Genomic DNA, 24,088 nt, shown 5'->3' on the forward strand with positions numbered 1-24,088 from the left:
TTGGCTGAGAGTCGGTGGAGGGCGCATCTGCCTTTGACCCCGGACTCTGCACCTGGCCGGCTGGCGTTCCTTCCGCCAGGTTCGCGGGCGCTGTGGCCCCGGGGGCCCCGGTGGGAGGAGTTTGGCTGAGAGTCGGTGGAGGGCGCATCTGCCTTTGACCCCGGACTCTGCACCTGGCCGGCTGGCGTTCCTTCCGGCTCTGAGCCCCCTACTGGCCTTGCTGGCCTCCTACCTCCTTCCTAGCACCTTCACGAGAGAATCCTTTCTAACACGTAGGTCGGACTCTGGGGCCTGCCCTCCATGGGTCCCCAGATCCTGTGTCACTTCTGTTCGCCTGCCCCCGTCTCCCAAGAGAGGGCAGGGCTCTCCCCTCCTCAGCCTCCAGCACAGAGCCTGGCGCACAGAGGATGCTGCGCAACCATTTGACGGGAGGAAACAGCAGCCTGGGGCTCAGAACTCAGTCAGACGCATAAGATGAGAAGATGAATCCATAGCTCGGCATCTCCCAAGGGCAGTTTTGAGGGAACACATCAGAGTCACCGCTGTTTCACTGCATGTTGACACTTTATTGAAAGCCAGGGCCGATTTCAGAGAACAAGGTGGCAGCCTGGGGGCGGGAGGGGGAGGGGAGGTAGTTAGCAGGGTGGGTGGAAGTCTTGGGATTGGTCACTTGCTGTAGCTCTTGGAGCCTGGATCTGGGAGGTCTTCTTTCAGGCCAGAGCCAGCCGGCTGCTCCTCCTCTTCACTCCCTGCTGACAGCCCATCCTTGGCTTCATCTGAAACATGAGGGCAAGGCTGGTGCGATCCTGACCCGACTTCTCCTCCCTCCCTCACTCTTGTTGACTGGAAGAGACCCCGGGCTCTGAGGGGCGTTCCTTCCCCAGGAATGCTCTGCAGGGGGCCTTTTCAGATCGCCTGGCAGCAGGGACATGCGACTGGCAGGACAGGACTCGGGGTCATCACCAGAGAGCTTCTGGGTCTTAGAAGGTAAAAGTGGGATTGAGAGTCTAGAACATGTCGGACGAGGTCACTTCCCTGCTGAATGCTCCACTCTCATTGGACTCCCCGTGAAGACCTCTCATCATTCTGCAAAGCTCAGCCCAGCACCACCTGCCCTGGGAGGCCCTGCCACCCCTGGCTTCCTGCAGCTCCCAGCATGCACCAGGAAGCTGAAGGACTTCCCCTGGGTCACGTCACTCCCAGAAGCTTTTTAGGGCATCGCATTTATCTTGATATTCCTAGCGCCCTTATGACGGATCCTTTCATCGTCTCCGTAACATCTCTTCTACAGGAAGTGCTCTTCAACAGGAAGTGCTCTTCTACAGGAAGTACTCTTCAACAGGAAGTCCATTGCAACAGAAAGAGGAAGAATGCCCGCCTCTCCCCTGGCCAGAATTCACTCTCCAAGACGTTTGACCAGTCTCCCAAGGGCAGCGAGGCTGAGGGTCCAGGTCCTACCTCCTCTCCCCGTTCAACTGTCCCACAGCCCTCCCACCCCCACCCCCAGTGTTCTATCTCTCACTTCCCTCTCCTGCCCCCACGGAACAGGAGGCCCTTGGCAGAGAGATTTCGGGAGAATAAATGGGAAGAAACATGAGCGCCCGCCCTCCCCCTGGCCCTCCGGCTCCAGGCTCCCTACCTGCAGGCGCCTTCAGGGACCGGATATACTTGGACCAGAAGGAGCAGTCGGCCTTTTTCAGGCCCTGTCGATTGGGGAGCTGGGTGCTGAACTCCTTGTAGCTCTCCCCGTTGGCGCCAGGGACGAAGTTGGGCCAGGGGACTGCGAATTCAGGCCCTTTCCGTGAGAACTCGTGCGGGTAGTTGGGATTCCTGGGGAAGGAGAAGCAGGCACACGCTTGAGGGAGCCTCGTCTTTCCTTTCATCCCTTGGGATCACTTCCGCTCGCACCTGGTCTCCGAGGACCCACCCACTCACTCATCCTTAGGCGTCCGAGTGGCCTTAACGGCTGCACCCCAAATGCTTACAGGTGGGAAGGCCCCGACTCCACCCAGGCCGTTTCTAGGGGAGGGAGATGTGAGCTCAGGACCCAGCAACAGCAGCGCGGCCTTTCTGGGGGTCTGGACGCTCAGGAGGCTGCGTGCCTCTCTGTGCTGGTGTCCTTTTATCGGAACCTCCTTGCTAGTCTCTGGGATGCCTTTGTGGGTCCAGGGCCTGGTGGGAGGGGGCCTAGAGCGAGCACACTGGTCTGCCACCTGCAGGTCCATCACGCGGCCCCTGGGTTTGGAGGGGCAGGGTGCACAGCGACGGCCCCCGGCCTACTCACCCGGATCGGATGAAGTTGGAGAAGTACTGCATGACTTTCAGCGCTGTGCGCTTCTCCTCCGGAGTGAACTGCCCCCCGTAGGCAGGGTGGAAGGGCAGCCCGAAGGCATACTGGGCGTCGGTCAGCAGTTCCAGGCTGAAGGAGCACGGGAGGCAGAGAAGCAGGAGTTAAAGGAACAGTGCACGGCTGAGAAATCCAAGGAGCCCCAACCAGAGTCCCTCCCCCATGAAGACGGTGCTCTTGTTATGTTGAGGCTGCTATGCGGTGCCGGTACCGCTGATGGGCCTTCTGTCCATGGCCCCTGGGACAGATCTGTGGCACAGCCATTGGCTGCGACCCGAAGGCCATTCTTAGTGCCCAGCGCCCACCATCCACGGTCCCCTTCCTCTGTCCTCAAAGCCAGCAACAATGAGTCACGGCCTCTGCACGCCCCTCTGTCCGGCTTTCCCCTCTGCCCCCCCTTCTCCTCTAAAGGACCCGTGACATTGGGTTGGGCACCTGGATTGTGGGAAACACACAGCCATGCCGCCTGAGGGACGCTGTGTGCTGTTTCTGGATGTGAATATAGTTCAGAGGACGGTGGCAAACAGGAGGTCAGGACGAGCCGGTCCTCCAGCCACCCTTGCTGACTGCTCCTGGGCCGCACCCCGAATGGGTGCTGGGGTAAGAGAGGGAGAAGTCGGCCATGCTGGCATGGGGCTCGCGGTCCAACAGGAAATGCAAAGATGTCAACACAAAAAAATAAAATGCTTGAACTAATGATAGACAGGCAGACAGACGTCGAAGGATAGAAATGTTTACAAAGTGCACGGAGGAGGAGAAAGCGGCTGCTGGTCTGGACAAGGACATGGAGGGCAGCTTGTGCCACGTCAGAGAGGAAACCACGCTGACGTGGGCTTGGGAGAGGACTGGGTGAGCCCGAGTGGGAGTGGGGAGGGGTGTTTGGGGCTGAGACTCAGCACGTGTGATGGCGTGGAGTGTGCTTTCTGTGGAGGAGGGGACGGGGGTGAGACTGGGTGGGGGCGTGGCAGCTGCTATGACGGGGAACCACGTCCCCGACCCTCTGGGCCTCGTGAATTGTACCGAGAAGTGCTTCACGCTACTGAGCGAGGCTGGGATTTCCCGGTCCAGGGCAACCCAAAGCGTCAGAACCACAGAGCTACTTGCTGGCTCCGGGCCAGCAGTTCCTCAGGCCCTGGCTCTGCGGAAGGTGTGAGAACCGAGACCAGAGGCGCCGAGAGCCACGTCTAAAGGGGGGGCGACGCCGGCCGTTTCTAAGCAGCCATTGCAAGCTGCCTTTCCGTGAAGACCGGCCCTGGGCGGTGGCAGCGTGAAGGTCCGACACGGCAGGTCCCAGGGCGGCTGAGCTGTCCAGCAGAGACAGGGGCTGGCTTTTCACGTGACGCCCCCACCTCCCCTCTCGGCCAGCCCACCACCCTGGATCGCGCTGGTGGGGGCTTGCGGGGAAGCCCAAGCCGCAGTCCAGCAAGTCCAGGGCCACGGCCACACTTCAGAGCCGACACAGTCAGCAAGCAGCTCCAGTCCCTTCACTTCCCACACGAGGGACCCTCCTTCACGGACATGGGGCTCATTAGGCAGCACAGTGATGAGATGGCGTCACGGGAGGAAGGCCCCTGACCTTGGCCGACAAGGACCTGAGCTGGGACGGGGAATGAGCCAGGCCCCGGCGGTGAGCAGAGAGAGTGGGTGGGATCTTCCTTGCATCAGGGAGGTGGCTCCTGTAAGGATGATGGATCCGAGGTTCATGCTGCAGAGGCCCCACGCTCGGCCCATCTGGGTGGACTGACTTGAGAGCCTGTTGCTCGGAGATTTCTGCCCCTGTTGTTCTGTCCGTGGGAGGAAGTTCATTGACCTCATCCCCATAAACTATGCTCCCCCTTATCTCTCGCTGGCAACGCTGGATGGCTTCCTCCAGAGGGAACTGGGGCAGCAGGAGGAACGAAAACCCGCCCCTTCCCACACGGTTTTTTCGAGGGCTGAGGCTTTGCCAGGTCGCTGGCACACAGAGGCTGTGCGTGTGCCTCTCTGGACGCATGTAACTCACACAAGTTCACTTTCTGCCCACAGGTGAATGGACAACGGTTTCTGTTCCACAAAAGAATTCATCACCCAATTCTTTAAACAGTGCGCTCCCAGCCCCAGCCAGTTTGGCTCAGTGGATAGAGCGCCGGCCCTCAGACTGAAGGGTCCTGGGTTCGAGTCTGCTCAACGGCATGTATCTTAGAGGTTCGATCTGAGGCCCTGGTCAGGGCACGTGCGGGAGGCAACCAATCTGTGTGTCTCTCTCACATCGATGTTTCTCTCTCTGTGTCACTCCCCCTCCCCTCCACTCTCTAAAAATCAATGGAAAAAATATCCTTGGGTGAGGATTAACCAAAAAAATTATTTTTTAAATGAACACCCAATTCACTTTAAATAACACAATGCCACCCCCGGCGCCAAGGGACCCACGCGCAGCACTCCCATAGCTCCCTGCGGCCCAGCACAGCCGGTGGCTGACGTCTGGCTGCGCCGTGGACGCTCCTGTGGACTCGCTGGGCCCACCGCGCCTTTCAGTCCCGACACACAGCTGCTGCTCAGAGGGGCTGGGCTCTCCTGGCCGGAAGCTCCGACTCGCCCCAGGGAGCTCCGTGTACCCAGAGCCCCGTGCAAGCCTCTGACCTGCTTATGCCCGTTGTGTGTTGTGGGCATCACAGAGCTCAATCCCGTAGCCGGCGGAGGCCCCACTTCCAAGAAAGCCCAGCAGCAGGCGTAGAGCAAGCCCTGGGTGTACGGCTTCGTGAGCAATTCAAAGGGAGGGCTCCACGCGGCACCGCCGCCCGGCCTGTCACCCTGCGCTGAAACCGTGCCGACGGACGCATGTACAGGCATAGAATTAAAATGAATTGGGGGCGGCATAGACCTATCTCACCCACAGACCAGGAGTCCCCATTTTAATTGGATTTTCCAATTAACTAACTGATCATTGCAGGGGAAAACCGGGTTTCTAGTCTAGGTTCTATTTTTTCTTAAAGTTGGCTTTTAGAGAGCTGTGTTTCGAATGTGAAAGAAAAGACCAGTGGGCATTCTGAAAACCATGTCTTCTTAAAAAATCTCCAATGCCTTCCCACCATATTCAGATGAAATACTACCTTTTGGCCTACCACTGTTTACCAACTCCTATGTGAACTGCAAAACCCTGTCTTTTTCCCCCCTGAATCTCCAACCACTTTCCTTCTCTTCAATACACCCCAGCTCCTGGCCTCCTTCGTCATCCTCAAACATGCCACGCCTTTTCCCTTTCCCCTTCCCAGGGTAATTATCCAAATTTACGCTGCTTTTTTCTGTGTGTGTTGTCTGTTCTTTGCACCCTGTCCCTGGACACTCATCAACCCCACCCCCTGACTACAGTGCTAGTTCCAAGAGGCTTCCGGACTGCTCCATCTCTAGGATTTAGAAGAGGGCCTGGGGCATAGAACACAGAAGGTAACTATTCGACGAATCAGGATCGAAGAGAATGCACACCACAAGCTGTTCGACGGCACGAAACCCGAGTGGTCAGTTTCAGAAAGTGACTCACTTCCATCTTCACTGGGAAGTAATGTCATTAATCACACAGGATGTACTGATAGCCAGAGCAGTGGCCCCAAGTCAAGAATCCAGCCATTATCCAGCCACCAATTCCAACGAACTCGCCAAAACTGTCAACTAGAAAGATAATATTTGGAATGTGAAATGTTAAAGCCCCCGGAATGCACAGAGCTGTCTGGAAGGTGGTGTACAGAATGTCTTCAGTCTAGAATTTACGGCTTTGTTTTCCAGGGTTGAGACAACTTATAAAGATTGGAACATTGCTGTGTCTTTAGTCATTTTAAGTTTTTTTTTCCCCTTCTTCTCAGAACCTTATTTTTCCTAAAGAGAAAATAACCAATAACGAGCAGCTACGATGTGCCAGGTGTTTAATGCCCACTGATTTGAACCTTCCCAGGTGTGACTGTACCCATTTCATGGGTAAGGAAGTTGAGGTACAGGAACCTGCTCAAATGAAGAGAACTCCTCAGAGGAAAAGATGGAATTGACCTCAAAAAAAGGTGTTCTTCCACTGTATTGAGCCACTTCTCCCAAAATGAAAGAGTGGTCCCCCATCCTGTGTGGAGCCTGGGTAGATTTTTAATCCCAAGAGCCCTACCCATTCAAAAGAGTCAGGTCCTTCCTCACAGAGTTTGTCCCTCAATTTCAGGGACAAAAATCCCATCTATAACGCAGGTGAGCCGTCCCTGAGCCACGCTGGTCTGTGAGGCATTAACGGCGGTCAGGGAGAAGGCGGGGATTTACTGGGCTTTGTTCACTGGCGATGCCAGGAGAGCTCATGTATGCTCACGGAACAGAGGCACGAGACAGATGGCTGAACACGTAAGGCGCACACATCTATTTTAAGTTTGTGGGTCCGAGCCAGGAACAAATGAGAGGGCCGACAGCTCCAGGGCAGCGCGAGAGAAACGTGCCAACAAATCAGTTTTTGTGATTCATTCATTGATTCAGCGTCTACTACAGAGATGGCAGCCACCAGACGGTGGTGGGGCGAGAAGACACAGGCACGAGTGCTGCCAGGGATGCGCCCTGATGGACAAGAATTAACGGGACACGTAGCACTTACAGTTCACTGGGCCCGTGGGCTACACTCACTCATCACCACGGGAACCCTCTGAAGCAGGTAGTCCCACGCCTACCCCTATTTTTCAGATGAAGAAACTGAGTCACCGAGGAGGTTGAGTGACTTGCTTAGGTCACCGAGCTAATAAGACTCAGAGCGGGTTTCTAGCCACGGTGATCACCCCAGAGGCACTTCTCTAATCAGGATACTTTGCGCCTCTGTCCACGACCACCATCTCTGCCTCTTGCCCCCCAAAATGATAGGAACTGAGAGGTGGACCGCACCTTAAAGGTGACCGAGTGCACTGCCTTTTACGCCTCTCTAAACGGCATAACCTTGACGTTTCCACTAGTCTCAGTGTGAGACAGCGAGCCAGGGGCCGGGAGCTCGGGCCCTCCACCTCGCTCTCCTCCTCCTGGGCCCTGGGTGCAGGGTCCCACAGAGCCCAGTGAAGGGTCACTGCACGTGGCCTCTCCCACCCGTCCACTCCCATTTTGCAGATGGCAACACTGAGCCCCAAGGAGCCTTTGAACTAGAATAGAATGGACTCGCACCCCACCTGTCAAATGAGGTGGTTGCCTCACCTGCTGTTTTCAGAGCCATAGACATGTGGGATGAAGGCTTCCTCCCCAGCAACAGCTAACACTGCAATTCCAAGGCACTTCCTGTATCTTTTCTTTGACTTTCCCTTCCTGCAGTACCGTGAACTAAAGGGGCTGCTGCTCTTAAACCCATTTTTCAGATGATGAAACTGAGGCCCACAGAGGTGAAGGGATGAGTCCCCGGTCATTGAGTCAGGACTTGTTGCTCAGTCCCGCCCTCTTTTCTCTGCCGTCAGACTCCCTCCATTTGCCAACACCCACTGTGGCCACGCAGCGCCCTTACCTGCCGTGGCCGTAGCTCTGGGGAGCGTGGTACAGGAACACATTTCCGCGGGCCCTCCTCACCCAGTGGCGGGCCATGTCGATCACGGGGCAGATGATGAAGTAGTCCCTGGAGGAAGGAGGACAGAGGAGGGCCTGTGACAACTGTGCCGGGCCCAGGCTTTTCCCAGGCACGGTCCCTCGGCCACCAAGCCCCTCGCACAGGCCTGCAGAGAGCACATGGGCCAGTCTGCTTTATGGCCGCCGTGATCACACGCTGGTGTCCACGGGGAAGCATCTTAGGATCAGGAGACTTGTAGACAAACTTCTTCTCAGAGCAGCAATATCACTTACTGATTTGGGAGCAAAACATTTTATGATAAAACAAATACATACAGCAGCCGATGGAGCAGAACAGAAAAGCGCTGCGCGTTTTAAAGGACAGAGCTCAGGGTGCTTCGTGCCCAGGATTCCTTGGACCCGAGGCTCTCGCCGAGATACCCCTCCCCCACCCCCAGAGACATTTAGCAGCGTTTGGGGACTTTTTTGGTGGTCACAGCTGGAGGTGGAAAGGTTTCTACTGGCATCTAGTAGGTCAAGGCCAGGAATGCTGCTAAAATAAACATCCTCCGATACAGAGGACAGCCCTCCCCAGAAAGAATGTTCTAGTCCAGCAGTTCTCAACCTGTGGGTCGCGACCCCTTTGGCGGTCGAACGACCCTTTCACAGGGGTCGCCTAAGACCATCCTGCATATCAGATATTTACATTACAATTCATAACAGTAGCAACATGACAGTTATGAAGTAGCAACGAAAATAATGTTATGGTTGGGTCACAACATGAGGAACTGTATTAAAGGGCCAGAAGGTTTAGAACCACTGTTCTAGTCCAAATGTCAGCAGTGAGGAGGTGGACATGGTTCACACCTGCTCCCCTTTGGGGTGATGGGAATGTATTTCAGAAGTCCGCACTGGCCACAGTGGGCCCTGCGTGGGGCAGTGCAGGGCTGGGAGCTGGGAAGGGGCTGGCCTGGCTAGAACCGGGCCACCGCAGCAGCTGGCCTGAGCCACCAGGGTTTGAATCCCACTCAGCCCTCCCTGCAACTCCTGACTCTCCATCGCCTCAGCTGAGAAATGGGCCCAGGGGCCCACCCTGCAGAAATGCTGTAACAACAGTCTGACACCCATGAGAGTCCCTCAGTGAGGAGGTAACCTCCCCGCCAGCCGGTGTCCAGGCAGCTCCAGTGTTTGCAGGGAAGGCTCTGAGGGAGGGGCCTGGGGTGAGGTTCTGGAAGGGCAGGTGAAGGCCCTGTGCTTCATCCCACGGTCCCCCTGGAAGAGTGGTGGGCGGGACAGAGATGAGAGCCGCGCTGTGGGGAGAAACTGCCATTGAGACCGGAGGCGGGGAGGCCCACGGAGGCCAGTGCCTGAGTCTGGCTGGGAGAGAAGGAAGGTACGAACTAAGGGAAGACTGGAGTCCGCCCTGCTGGGCTGGGCCCGACTCTCTCTCCGTCAGCGTTTCACTAGCCCCTGGCAGGCAGGCACCCCGCTGGGGACTGACCGGATGACGCGAAGGACAGCACAGCACCGGGTCCAAGCCTCAGTCCCTCTCATGCCCTGGGCATCCCTGGCACCAGGGGCCGCGGTGGCAGGAACCGTGTGCCCGGTCTTACCGGGTAGCGTTCTCCAGGGCCCGGGAGAAGGTGGCGTAGTCGTCAGCGGAGTGCTCCAGGGAGTAGTACCACGTGGCGGCGGCCAGCACACCCGGGTCTGAGTCCTCACCGCCCAGCGAGTTCTGCAGCGCCCGGTAGAAGGCTGTTTTGCTACTGGTCCGGCCTTGACTTTCCTCAAATTGCTGAGAGGGAGGGAGGGAGCGAGGGAGGGAGAGAGAGAGAGAGAGAGGAAAATTCATTCCCCAGTCAGATTCTGCAGGTATTGCTCAGAACCTTCTCTGGAATTCTCTCTCTGGGAAGCAGGGGGACGAGGTGTCCTGCCCACGGGTGCTGGCTCAGGCTGCTGGGTGCGGATCCAGCTCCGCTCCTTCCAGCTGTGTGATCGTGAGCAATGGGCTGCCCTCCGTGCCTCCTCCCACACCCGGATGGGCAGGTGGGGGCCCCCGCGCAGGGGGTGTGAGGACCACCGGTCCGTGCCGTGGGGCCATCACTCGGTGCCTGGCCCGCAGGGAGTGAGACTGCATCTCGAGCTGACACAGTTGCACCTGTGCCTCTCCCTCCCGGGACTGCCGTGTCGCCTGGGGCTGTGGGACAGCTAACGCCGGGCTCAGCCACGGCCTCAGTCAGGCGGCAGGATGGCTGCCTGCGCTTTCACAGGGACACGGCGGCCCGGCCTTGGAAAACCGGCTCCCCGTGCCCGTGGGCCCGTGTTTTGGTGGGTGGAGACGGAAAATAAGCAAATAACTGTGCAGCTCAGCAGGGACAGGCGCAGTGATGAGAAACTGCAGTGTGGGAGCCACAGGGCAGGGCCATTTTACATAGGACGGTCGGGGGAGCCAGGTGGCTCTCGGGGGACATGTGTCCACATGGGAATCCCCTTCCTCTCCTCCCTCCCTCCCCTGTCCCTCCTTGCCCCATCTCTCCTGCTCCCTCTCCATCTCCTTTCGCCCCTTCTCTTTCTTTCTGCCTCCCTTTCTCGTCCCCATGTCCCTCCCTCCCATCTGCACTGGGGGAACTTGGGGAGGACCATCCCCCCCAACCCCCTGCCCAGGACTCAGTGTCCTCATTTCTGAAGAGGAAGCGGCAGAACATCAGGGGCACAGCTGTGAGTGTGCGGCCCAGGCCCCTTGGCCCCCGTCTGGTCCTAGGATGTGTGTTTACATATTTCCAGGCTTCTGTGTCTACAGCGGAATGGCCTTATCAGGACACGCTGGCATGTGTGGCTGTGTCTGTGGACATCTCCAAGCAGGCCGGGCTGCGGTTAGAACGGGAGGAGGGGATATGATCAGGCTGCAAGCCCCCGGCCGACACTCTCAGCGCATCCTGGTGAGCTGCGGAGCATTCACTGCTCCTCCGACAAGTGTCTACGGAGTGCGGACAGGTGGCAGGGCATTTGGGACGCAGCGGGGGACAGGACGGGCTAAGTTCTCTGCCCTTGGGGGCTTCGAGTGGAGCTGGGGATGGACCACGTCTGACACATCTTTGCAGCAGAGAATGTTCGGCGGCGAGAAGGACTAACTAGCCCGTCAGGTGTGGATGGCGAGGGAGGGGATGGCTGGGCGGCTGGCGTGGCTTCGGGAGAGGCCAGGAGGAGGGTCCTCCGTGGTTTGCAGCTGCCAGGACAGAGTGCCCCTGAGCGCCGGTGGGCGTCTGCGTCCGTGAGGCAATGGCGCAGTGGAGAAAGCGTGGTTCTGGAAGCGCAGGGCCTACCTCCTCGCTCTTGCTGTCCCCGCAGCCCTCACTGCTCAGCGTCCCTGCCCGTCACTCAGCTGCAATGGCCCTCAGCCAGGCCACGCAGGATGGCACCGTCAGGTCCAGCAGCCGATCGCTGTCCTCATCACCCTCTGCTCTCAGTGACATCCGGTGCTTGACCGCGGCTTCCTTTCGGAAGCTTTTCTCCTTGGCTTTGGTGACATCGAATTTTCCTGGCTTCACTCCAGACCTGTGCCCACAGGCGTTCTCTCCTGGACTCCCAAGCCATATGCCCAACGGCCAAGCCAACGCACGCCCCAAATCTGGTTATTTCTCACCGATACCTTGTCTCTCACCCCTATTTAACATATGCGCTCGCTCCTGGGACCTCACGGCAGTGTAATCTGGCATCTATTTCCTTTGTCACTCCTCCAGCGTCAGTTTTTCACAGAGCTGCCAGAATGCTCTTATTTAAAAAGATAAGTCAATATAATCACTTCCTGGCTTACAACATTCCAACATCGGCCCACTGCAAGTAGAATAAAATCACTTTTCTGATGTCCGATGATAGCCCATCCAACATGTCTCTCAGACACGTCTGACTTCCTCTCCCACCACTGCCTCCATTGTCCTGGGTTTCTAACCCTTGGCCTCCTCTGTCCCCCAGGCAATCCCTGCCCCAGGGCCTTTGCACTGGCTCTTCACATAGCTGGCCCCATAGCTGCCCCTCCTCATCATGCAGGCCTCAGAGCACAGTCACCGCCCTGGCTTCCCTGACAAAGGACTTTCCTCCCTTGCATCACTTCCTCGCCCGTGACTGGTTCATTTTCTTCAGAGCACTTTTCCGAGACCTGAAAGCCTCTGTATTTGCTTACACGGCACTGTTCTCTCCCTGGGACACAAACTCCACAAGTCAGGAGCTTTATCTGCTGGGTGACGGCCTTCCCCCTGAGCCCCTGCATGAATGTACGTGGGATGCTTGCATGAATGAATGTGTGGGCGACTCCTGTCCCTACTACTTGCTGTGGGTGTTGAGGGACAGGCCCCCTTCTCCATTAGGCACAGTGGGCCCGTGCCTGGGGCCCCCCACAACTTTAGGGGCCCATGAAAATATTTTCCTTTCCATTTCTTTTAAAATCAGAACTAAATGAATGAATAAGGACTAGAGTAAAGAATCCAGCCTGTGTTTTCCATAATAAAGAAGGATCTCTCACCTTTGGGGACAGCATGGAGGGACCTGGAGAGAATGATGCTAAGCAAAATAAGCCAGAGAAAGACAAGTGTCACAGGGTCTCACTCAGATGTGGAAGCTAATGAACAAAATAAACTGATGAACAAAATAGATCCATAGACATAGAAGCAGGGAACAGACTGTGGGATCTCGGGGGGAAGGCGGGGGTGGGGGTGTGAGTGGAGAGTGATTGACTGGGGAACATATATGCATATTCGCATAAGCCATGGACACAGACAATAGGGCGGTGAAAGCCTGCGGAGGGGCGGGTGCGGAGAGGAGGGGGTCAATGGGGGAAAAAAAACCCAAAGGGGACATCTGTGATACTTTTGACTAAAGATAAATTAAAAAAAGAACCCATCCTGGCTCATGCTCATCTTTTACCAGCGCCCCCAGTGGAAAACATGGCTGAGTAAATAGTAGATACAATCACTGCCCTCGTTAAGGCAGCGAATAATAAATACAACTATGTATTTGGGGGAGAAGCCAATCCCACTGATCCGCAGGGCCATGGGGTTCATCAGGGGAGGGGGCGTGTGGAGGGTCCTCTCTGAGGGCCTGGCTGCAGGCTTGTGGTGGGTATGCTCGCAGAGCCCAGAGCCAGGGGCTGGGCAGGGTCCCCTGAGCACTGGGCACTGTCTCCTGGGTCTGGCGCCCTCTCAGGCCGCGTGGGGATGGGCGGGGCTGGCCGCACTGTGCCCACGTGAAGGCTCAGGAACTGCAGTTCTGGCTAAGCAGCTTGCCCAAATCCTCAGGCTGAAGGCAGGAACTTAGACCCAGTTTCTGACTTCAGGTCCTGGGCTGGGTCAGACTCTGGCCCCGCCCCCCACCCCCTGATGGACGGATTCCGCACATCAGCCCCTCTTTTCAGGACACCTGTGTGCTCCCTGGGCTCCTGCCTGGTCGGCTGCTAGGATCTGTCACAGAGGCCGGATTCTGCCCTGCTGGGGCCCGTGCCAGCATCGCACGCTGCCAGGTGCCGCTTACCGCTCCCCCCCCCACCCCCAAGTCTCCTCTCCATCTGCTCCTGGCCCAGGCCGAGCTCTGGGTGAGGCAGCCGTTTCAGATTTTTCCTGCCTTCCTTGAAGATGCTGCGCTAGGAGGGGGAGGCGGCATATCGCGTCTTGGAACAAATGTGCTTCTGCTCATGCAAATGAATGGCCGGAGCGTAGGCAGACTGTCGGTGTCACTGTCAGGGAGGTGGAGAGAGAAGGGGAGAGAAATCCCACCGGGCGACTGATGAAGACTTCCAACGGGGAGCTGCCACTTCAGGAAACACGCTCACGCGCCCAGGACGGAGCCTCCTGGCGTCTCGGCGGCCCTGACGCTCACGGTATGTGCTTCACGGGGGAGGGGGGTGGTGACATAGGGCTCCTTGGGTGGGTCTCCGCCGGGAGGGGTGGCAGGTGAGTGAGGGTCCTGAGAGACTTGACGGACGCCCCCCTCACCCGCCCTCTTTGGTCTTCGGAGTTTGGTGGGTCCCTGCTGAGGTGACAGGTGGGTCCCGGGGCTGCACTTGGGGCGGGGGCTCCTGCCCCTCCTGGGACTTCCCCCTGGAATCTGGACCATGTGTGTGTGTTGTTTGGGCTCAGATGGTACTGATGCGGGGCCGGCATGAGGAAGAAGCGTGCCCGTGTGTGTGTGTGTGTGTGTGTGTGTGTGTATGTATGTGGGGGTGTGTCTGCCACAATTGGGAAACCGGTCTCCAGTCAGGGAAGGTCACCCAGTGATCGGACGTTCTGTGATGCCTCTTGCTTTCTCTGTATAATTGTCTGGTTCTGGGACAATAGTTTTCAACATTAATAATAGCACAGTTACAGGATTAAGTGAGCCTGGCCGGTGTGGCTCAGCTGGTTGGGCATCGGCCCAGGCACCAGAGGTCGCCGGTTTGATTCCTGGTCAGGGCACATGCCTGGGTTGCAGGCTTCAAATCCCAGTAGGGGGCGTGCATGAGGCAGCCAATTGATGTTTCTCGCTCACCGATGTTTCTATCTCTCTCTCCCTCTCCCTTCTTCTCTCTCTAAAAAAACACAAAAATAATAAAATCCTATTTTAAGTGCAAAAACTAATATTTATTGAGCACATCCTATTTGCCAGACACTGGTGCATTTCTGAATCCTCTCAATATTGAGGGTGTCCACTAGTCATCTCCTCATGTTACAGATCGGGAAACTGAGGCTCAGGCTCTAAGGCAGTGGTTCTCAACCTGTGGGTCGCGACCCCTTTGGGGGTCGAACGACCCTTTCACAGGGGTCGCCTAAGACCATCGGAAAACACATATATAATTACATATTGTTTTTGTGATTTATCACTATGCTTTAATTATGTTCAATGTGTAACAATGAAAATACATCCTGCATATCAGATATTTACGATTCATAACAGTAGCAAAATTACAGTGATGAAGTAGCAACGAAAATAATTTCATGGTTAAGGGTCACCACAACATGAGGAACTGTATTAAAGGGCCGCGGCCTTAGGAAGGTTGAGAACCGCTGCTCTAAGGGAACGCAGATGCTCCTGATTCCAATCCAAGGACACTCTCCCCACTCTGCTGACAGGCAGCGTGGGGACAAGGGCCTGGGGGATTCCTCATCTCTGTCCCTGGGGCTGGCAGGGCCCTGTGGGCGCAGTGACGGCCTCCCACCACCGTCCTCACCGTCCTGCAGTGGTCTCACCGCTCCAGACAGTGTGTGAGGAACTCTATCACAGTGACCCCTCCCCCATGTTCGGTCTCCCCCCTGACTGTGAGCTCCTTGAGGGCAGATGGCATTAGTATTCACACCCGAACTGTGAGCCCGGGGCCTGGCACGGAGTAAGTGGCCTCGCTGAGTGCTGGGTGATAGGCGAACGGGCCTGGGAGCTGGAAAACAGATGTGACGCCCGTTCCAGGCCGATGTGTGACTCTCCGCGCTGCTGACGGTGTGGCTGTGTCTCTCCACGCGATCATCCTTCCACATAATTCACGTGAAGTTACACTCCCGTCTTTACACACAAGGGTGGGGCGGCTATTTTTAAAATGTGAATGCTGCCTTCATTTCACATTGCTCTACGTTCTCGTTTTTATTGATTTCAGAGAGGAAGGGAGAGGGAGAGATATAGAAACATCAATAGTGCGAGAGAATCATGGATCGGCTGCCTCCTGCACGCCCCACCCGGGGATCCAGCCCACAACCAGGGCATGTGGCCTTCATCAGAATGGAACCCGGGACCCTTCGGTCTGCAGGCCGACACTCTATCCACTGAGCCACACAGCTAGGGCTGTGTGGCTCAGTTTCCCTGTGACCTCCCTTGATCCCATTGGACCCCGCGTTGCAGGCCTTCCTCGGGCCAGCGAGAGGGAGGGAGCTCCTCCTCTCTCCGTCCCCATTAACCTCTCCTGGCTCGCGGACACCTTCGTTTATCCAGCCGTCACTCTGCTAATGGACATTTGAGCTGCTTCCAATGTTTCACTGCAATAACTCCCGCGATAAGGTGCCCTGTGTGTCTCTCCCGTCCATGCGGTGCTCCTTCGCTGAAGGGGTGAGACAGCAGCCAAGGGAACAGGACAGCGCAAGGGAACGCGAGATCCCGTTTGCATGAACGATTTTGTGGTTGCTGCTCCTTCCAGTTCTGCTGCCTTATATTCGACAGAGCCAGGCAGACGGGCCCCGTGGCCGGCGTGTGTGTCCTCACTGTGTGCCAGGCATGGGGTCCCCTCCCGGGGTGACAGCCCAGGGCCTGTCCAGAGCAGTGACGAGGAGGGCGGGGTGGGCCGGAGGGTGGGCTTGGCGTCTTGCAGGATGAGCCGCATCCTAGTGAGGGGAGCTGAGGCCCGGCCGGGGCAGGAAGTGTGTTCAGGCCGATAAATGAGCTCACAGTTTTTCCCTCTCTGCTGTGTCCACACCGAGCCGCATGAAACCGCATGGCCAGGCACCAGGCCCCCGCTCTCCTGGGTTTAAAAATACTGGCTTGAAGGCTGTCTTTGGGGGTGCCCTGCCAGGACTGGGGAACAGCGCCCCTTTGCCATCCAGCTGCCTCTCCTCTCCTACGCTCTGCGGCCGAGCATCCTTCATGGCACAGGGTGTCCGCAGGCTGGGACCTGGAGCCCCGGAGCCCCTGATTGGCCAGTGCTCACCATTTCCCACGGGGATCCATTCCCGGAGCCATTTGTGACTGTGGCTGTAGCTGTGGCTGTGCTGCTCACGGTTCTGCACGTGTCTTGTTTCTGAACCCCAACCTTGTAACCACCCCCACACTCCTTAGAGAGCCTTTACACAGAGTAGTTAGTCAGCGATTGTTTTGTAAATGAGCAAGTAAGTCAATGATTCTCTATTTTTTTTTGGTTAATCCTCACCCAAGGACATTTTTTCCATTGATTTTTAGACAGAGTGGGGGGTGGGTGGCGAGAGAGACACATCGATGTGAGAGAGGCACACGGATTGGTTGCCTCCTGCACGCACCCTGACTCGAGCCTGCAACTGAGGTCCATGCCCTTAGTTAGAATCAAATCCAGACCCTTCAGTCCATGGGCCAATGCTCTATCCACTGAGCCAAACTGGCCAGGGCCGGTCAGTGACTCTTGACCAAGGCCCGACACTGAGGACCAGAGCCAGTGTCATACCCCACAGGGCCCTCTGAGGCCCCCCCACCCCCACCCTGCTTACCTTCACGGCCTTCGCCCGGCGGATGAGCCCGTCGTCCTGTGAACTCCCGAGGAGCAGGTCGACCGTGGCCCGCGGCGCCCTCTGCAGCGCTCTGGCCGGAGCCTCTCGCAGGAACTGGCCGTCGAGCACGGGGCCCCAGTAGTGGAAGGGGCCGCTCACGGCCAGGAGCTGGTGGGTGCAGAGGAATGGCGCTGATTAGACCGAGCTCACTCTTTTTAAAGGACACGGGGCTAAACAACTAGCAGCGTCGCTTCGCTAAACCATCATGGACGTGGCGCCGGCGGCCCATCTGCGGCTTTACCGGGAAATCAGAGTAAAACGACCAGGGACAGTGGCAGGGGCTGGAAGGTGGGTCAGGCTCTGAGCGATGACTGGTCCAGGGGAGCTTCCAGAGCCCCCTCCGAGATGACCACACCCCAGGAGGACCGGGTAAGCCTGCGCCCAGGTGTGAGCCGGGCGGAGGACAGAGTGATCGAGGCAGGGCCGGTGGCCTGGGGCGGGAAGTCACAGGGAAACGGGTCAGCCTCAGCCACCCTCCAGTGCAGCGGTCGCCAGCCTTTCGGACCTCTCATGGCCCACAGACCACCTGCGGGCTCCACTGCTCCCATGTGCTGCCACCGGGGACCTGAGGCCCGGCCCCAGGGCGGTTGCCAGTCCAGGCGGATTGCCGAAGGGACCAGGCCACCAGCTCAGATGACAGCAGTGGTCCCTGCTGGCGTCCCCTTCACTCACAGCAGGGCCAGTGAGAGACGGGGGCCAGGTCCTTGCAGGCAGAAGAAGGGAGCACCCAGCTGCCTGACTAAGGCGCAGGGGCAGGGCCCAGCTCCGTGGCAGCAGCACCCTGACCCTCAGCATGGTCCCCGCCCAGCGAGACCCTCACTCACATCACCTCACCATCATCTCCTACCCTCCAGGGCCCACCCGCTACCCCCACTTTACACACAGGCTCCCAGGCACCCGGAGCTGCTGCCCTCAGCACCCATGCATGGCCCACCGCACCCTCTGTGCGCAGCGCTGGGGGCCGGGAGCGTGTGGCCTCGGGCCGGCCAGGTCTCCTTCCCTGGCCTGGGTTTCCATTTGTAAACATTCGGACAATGTCCCTTCCCAACTGGAACACACATGCCCACCTTGGTCTGGGCGTCGTTGAGGGCGTCGGCGGGCTTCTGGCGGAGGCAGGATGTCATTTCCTGGGTGGGCGAGGCGGGGCAGCCGACCTCCTGTGCCAAGGCAGCCGCCTGCTGCTGCGCCCTCTCCGGGCTGATGATGGCGGCAGGGGAGAGCGCGGAGCCACCCTGGGGAGAGAGCAGACACGGGCTGAGCGGCTCCATCCCTCCCTCCTCCTGCTCAGCCCGAGACCTGAGGGCACAGTAGGAGGCCAGGACCCTGCCCGGAGGTGCCACGGGCATTCGGGAGGTCGGGATGGACCAATATGCCATCCACATGCTGTGTGGTCGTGAGCGGATGTCTCCTCCGCCTCAGTTTCCCCATTTGTGAGGTGAGCACGCTGGACCGGGTGGCCCTCCGTCTCGCTGTGAACTAAGGCTGCACGTGGAGGCAAAGCGCTGACGGTGGCTGACAAGGGACCGAGATCCGAGCCGGGGAGGGGAGTCTGCGAAAGGGGCTCCGTGTCCCACCGCCTCCGGGGCTCCCTGGCAAGCAAGCCCTCCGGCTCAGGGGAGAGGGACGTGGGTGTAAACTAGGTGCCCACCTAGGAGACCGGGGGGACGCAGTCACTGTGAAAGAACCGGCCAATCACAGCCAGGCTCCTGTAAGCCTCCAGGTGCCGCAGCGTCTCCTCTCTGAGAACGGAGGGTGGGAGCCGGGCTCCAGGAGGAAATCAGGCACAGAGAGGCGGGCAACTTATCGGGGTCACAGGCAGGGAACGGGGTGGCCGCCTCCAAGGCCAAGCCTTTCGTGCACACAGTCGGTTCTGGATGTGAGGGGCCGGCGCTGTGCTCACTGTTATGTCTACTTCGCCGTCAGTTCCCAAGGGGTCCTTGTGGCCAGAGTCAGAGGTGAGGCCAGGCCATCGGACCCCAAGCCAAGAGAGCAGGACACATGGGGGTGGACCCTGACGTGGCCACACCGGATCCCAGAGCTCTGAGCTGCTCAGACCCGGGCTGGCAGCCTGGTCTACAGACTCCAGACGGGCTGGGCCCCCACATAGCATCCTGTTCTCAATCCATTCCGATAAGCGGAGGCTCCTGCCGCCGTGAGGTGTGCGCAGGCTGCCCATGCTGGGGCCTGCAGTGGGGCTCTGAGCCCAGCATCTGTGAGCGAGGGGGATCGCGGGCTCATGGTGGGAACCCGCGGGCAGCAGTGACATAAATGCCCAGCCAGCCCCGGGCCGGGAGGCCAGCCGTGGTGCCCACGGTGGCAGGATGATGGCCCCCAGGTTCAGCTTTCCAACGAGCAGGGGCCGGCTTTTGTGAGCATCACTGTGTGTGCTCTGACACAAGAGAGCACACACACACACACATGTGCGCACACATGCTCGCATACGCACACACATACCTATGCACACACACGTGCGTGGCCATGTGCTTAAAGTACTCCAGGTCAAAGCCCCACATTCTAAATTGTGGGCTGACCAGGCCGTCCGCGGCTGGGCTGCGGTGGGGCGCCGAGCAGGCGGGCTGGGGGGCTGTGGACTGGGGATGGGCCCTCTGGTGTTTTCTACACTGGCCCAGCTATAAAAAGCCAGGGTTCCTGATGTGTGAGGAAGTGGTTAGAGGCGGGGGCTCGCGGATACTGCACGGCGGCTCAGAGAACTTTCCTCGCCAAGCATTTTGTTTTCATTGATCTTTCTACACAAAACTTCTCTCTTCGTGGAAAATCGGTAGTTAAAGAGCCAACAGTGGGCTCAGCCCCCACTTGAAAGCACTTGAGACAGGGAGCTGGGGGAGGGGTGCTGGGCCGAGCCCCACCAAGAGCAGGGGCCTGGGGGCAGAAGGACCGGGTTCCAGCCCCAGCTCTGTTCCCCACCGAGGGACGAGGGGACCCCTGGGCAGGGGCGCGGGGCTGACATCCGGGGGCCTCATCTCCTCATCTGGATGGGAGTGATAACCATGCCTCACAGCTGCCGTGAGGGGGCAGGGCGGGCGGGCGTCCTCAGCCCGGGGTGGGGAGGAGTTGATGCTGCTGTTGGTGCCCTTGATGCTCACGGGACTCTGTGGGTTCAGAGGAGCCGGTCCTGTCACCCTGCCCAGTCACGCCAGCAGCCTGGGCCCTGGGCCGGTACTTTATCTAAATCTGACCTAGCTATTCAGTGGCAATGAGTTTCCGTTCGTTTTGTGTGTTTTTTGAACTTTAAAAATAGTGCAGGGCGAGACCACAATTGCTGAGCACTGCTTTTTCTCCCGGAGCCTCAGCACATGCGAGCGGCCTTGACCTCAGTGAGCCACCGGCTGGGGTGACCTCGGTGAGGCCCCTGTCCAAGCACACACAGACACACAGACACACACAGACACACACATGCAGTCACAGTCACACACACACGTAGTCACACATGCAGTCACAGACACACACACAGTCACAAACAGAAGCACACACTCACACAGATGCACACCCAGAAACTTACACAGAGACACACACTCAGACACACACAGTCACAGACAGACACACTCACACAGATACACACTCAGGAACACACAATTACAGACAGGAACACACCAGTCACAGGAACACACACTCAGACACACACATTCACAGATAGACACACTCACACAGATACACACTCAGGAACACACAATTATAGACAGGAACACACACATACACTCACAGACAGACACACACACTCACAGACAGACACACTCACACAGATACAAGGGCATGTTTTCACTTGAGATGGACACCTCAGAGTTTGCCAGGGGAGCCGCTCACAGGCTTCCATGGAGAAGTCACTGACCCCAACCCGGACGGGGCAGTTTCTGCGACAAATGTCCAGGCGGGGCCAGGCCCTTCCTTGCCAGTGAGTCCGCAGGCCCAGTGCTGGAACGGGCGTGAGCCTGTCTCTTTCCTAACAGCCCCTGGTGAGTGCCACCCGGCTGACACCTGTGAATGTGCTGCTTCCAGTGCCAGCGTGCAATCTGGTGTTTTGGCTGCGAGGGAGGGGGCGCAGGCAGGAGCGCCTGCCGGTCGTGGCGGGTGACAGACGGGGGTGCAGACCACAGCTCCGACGCGTAGCTGTTTGATTGGGGCTCTTCCTTCATCTGTCGGGAGCGTGGCGATGCTGACAGCTTCCGCCAGGGCCGTTGTCGTGAAGAAAGGAGAGGATTCGCGTGGCACACGGGGCGCATTCAGAGTGCACGGGTTCAGAGCGCTAGCCCTTGCTCCTCATGTTCGGATGCTTTCGGCAGCACCGCGAAGCACATCTTCACTGGCAAATCTGTCCACATATTCATGCTAATTTCCTGAGAGGCCACAGAACCCCTGGGTCACAAGGAATACTTTTCCCCTGAGACATAAAAGTGTATTGTGTAATCTTTTCCCATAACATATTCATGGTTTCCCATGAAAGATATGCATGTGGGACTCTTTCTTGAAGGAACACACGTTTGTATTATATCGGTGGCATTTTAAGCTCTGATTCTGGGCCTCTGCAGCAACCTGTTTGAAAAGGGTCTCATGGAGATACAACTCACGTGTCATACAGTTCAAAGCCCACACGCCGATGGCTTTCAGTTCTAGGCACGGAGCCCTGTCACCATCACCACGATCTAATTTTAGAACACTTTCCTTGTCCGCAAAGCAGCCACGTGCCCATTAGCAGTCACTCCCAGCCCCAGGCCATCACTAATCTGTTTCCTGTCTCTGCAGAGTTGCCTTTTCTGAAATTTCATGTAAATGGAGCCACCAATCGGAGGCCTCCTGGGCCCCGCTCCCCACTTCACCCAGTGATCGCGCACGTCGGCACTCCATTCCCTTCATAATTAAATACCGTCCCATGGCTCCCATATATGATATTTTATCTACTCAGCTGCTGGGCGTCGCTGGTTTCCCTTTTTTGGCGATTATAAGTAATGCTCGATGAACAGCCTGGTTCATTGTTTGTGTGTGTGTGTGTGGGGGGGAGGGTGGGGGGGAGGGCATGTTTTCATTTCTCCTGGTTGTATACCTAGGAGTGGAATCGCTGGGTCAGAAGGTGACTCTATGTCCGACCATTAGAGAAGCTGCCAAAATGTTTTCTAAAGCAGCGACGCCCTGTTTTGCGCCCTCAGGCAGTGCCTGCATGTTCCAAGCTCTCCACGCCCCACCAACACGGTATCACCTTGTGCATCCCTGTCACAGCCTCCGAGGGGCCGGAGTGGAACGTGTCACAGCCCCCCGGGGGGCCAGGAGCGGAACCTGTCACAGCCCCAGGGGGGCGGGAGCGGAGCCTCACTGTGCACTGTGTGAGTGATGTGCATGTTCCTAATGGCGGATGGTGGTGCACACCTCTCCTGCGTACGGGCCCTCTGTCCATCTGCTCTGGAGAATCGTCTGTTCAGGTCCTTGGCCCCACGCTAAGTTGGGTTGTTTGTCCTTTTGTGATTGAGTGGCGAGTGTTCTTTATATGCTCTGGATGCACGTCCCTTCTCAGACGTGTGATCTGTGCACACTGGCTCCCGGTCCACAGGTTGTCTTTTCACTTTCCTGACGGTCTCTTTAGTGGCACAGTGTGATACCGTGAAGTGCAGCGCGGCTGGCGGGGTATATGGTGAACAAGAGCCTGGGTTTTAGAATCAGACCAGCCCGGGTGCGACGGCTGAGTCCACAAACATCTCTTACCCTCTCTGTGGGCCTCCGTGTTCTCCACCCACAGAGTAAAGGGAGGGAACCGGCCCTTCCCAAAGATGCCAGCAAATCGGCCCCTCCGGGCTGCCCCTGCCCATCTCTTTAACATTTAACGTTAACGACAAGCAAAGCGAGAGAGACGGGATGAGGGGACTGCTTCACCTCAGGGCCTGGAGTCCACCTGCATCCTAAATACACGTGTTTTTAAACCCTTTCCTTTCCCCTCGCTCCAGCCACCTCCGTTGCCAATGAGCAGTCACACATACACACCCTGGGTATACTCTGCCTTTTAGAAACAAGCCCAGGATCATGACCTTTACATGCCCAGATGTCTCCTTCTGGGTACTTATTCCTGTAGCTTCACTAACAACCCAACGAACGGGCGGGCCTGAGGCCACCATGGACATCTCGCCGGGGCCCCTGAGGACACACTGTCTCTTCCCCCAGCTGATCGGAGCCACGGCTCAGGCCTGGCCTGGTGTCTGTGTCCTCGGGCCTGAGCCTCCCCTTCCCCCCCGCCCCGGGCCTGAGCCTCCCCCCACCCCCCAACACATACACGCACACTTGGCTTCCTGTGTTCAGATTGGCTCAGCATTTTCCTCTGCGGTGGCCACTTCTTTATGAGCTACAGCTGGTGCAGGTCAAGCCCCACCCCCTGTAAGGAGGACGTCCCGACAGCCCTGGGCCCACAATCCAAGCAGACCCTCTCCCCAGGGCCTCTGTATGGACACTCCGTGCCTCTGGACACAGCCCTCCCTGCCTTCCCTCAGGGCACTGGACAATTAGAGAAGCTCACCTGTGGGCAGAGGGCAAGCCTGGGAGCTTGGCCCCACCTTTTGCAGGGGTTAAGGGACCGCGGCCCCACCACCAGACCCTGGCCCGGTGCCGTGAGAGGACCAGAGGCCGAGGGGACCCCGGCAGGACCCTCACTCCTGTTTCTGGCAGATCCTAAATGAGGGGAAGGCCGTGCTGGTCCGTGGAACAGTGAAGAGAACCCAGAGGTGAACCCAGAGGTGAACCCAGCAGCGCCTGCCCAGGCACTAGGAGGAAGTGAAGGTCACTGGGAAGGAAGGCCGGGCTGGGTAGCGAGGACCCTCTGAGGAATCCAGGCAAACGCCAAGGACGGGGGCAGCCAGGACCGAGGGGGACTGGCCTGAGGAGTCAGTTCACCAGCCTGTCCCAGTGCGTTTGAGAGGAGCAAGGAGGCCTCAAGGGGCAAGATAAGAGATGATTGTGGATCACTTCCAAGTCCAGACAAGATGCAACAGAA

The 24,088-nt window shown here is 57.9% G+C and overlaps 2 protein-coding genes across 2 annotated transcripts in view; one reads left to right on the forward strand and one right to left on the reverse strand.

Moving 5' to 3' along the window:
- Window positions 1–557: 557 nt before the first annotated feature.
- TG (thyroglobulin) overlaps window positions 558–24,088 on the reverse strand; it is a 152,913-nt gene continuing 129,382 nt past the window's right edge. The window contains 7 exon segments of the mRNA XM_006753290.2: window positions 558–776; window positions 1,640–1,830; window positions 2,285–2,419; window positions 7,824–7,931; window positions 9,475–9,656; window positions 17,044–17,211; window positions 18,171–18,335. Coding sequence (XP_006753353.1) covers window positions 667–776; window positions 1,640–1,830; window positions 2,285–2,419; window positions 7,824–7,931; window positions 9,475–9,656; window positions 17,044–17,211; window positions 18,171–18,335 — 1,059 coding nt within the window. The 3' untranslated portion in view covers window positions 558–666.
- SLA (Src-like-adaptor) overlaps window positions 13,476–24,088 on the forward strand; it is a 44,585-nt gene continuing 33,972 nt past the window's right edge. The window contains exon 1 of the mRNA XM_006753268.2: window positions 13,476–13,730. The gene's annotated coding sequence lies outside the window, so the exon portion shown is untranslated. The remainder of the gene's footprint in view (window positions 13,731–24,088) is intronic.

This window comes from Myotis davidii, unplaced genomic scaffold, assembly GCF_000327345.1.
Source record: "Myotis davidii unplaced genomic scaffold, ASM32734v1 scaffold30, whole genome shotgun sequence".
NCBI lineage: Eukaryota > Metazoa > Chordata > Mammalia > Chiroptera > Vespertilionidae > Myotis > Myotis davidii.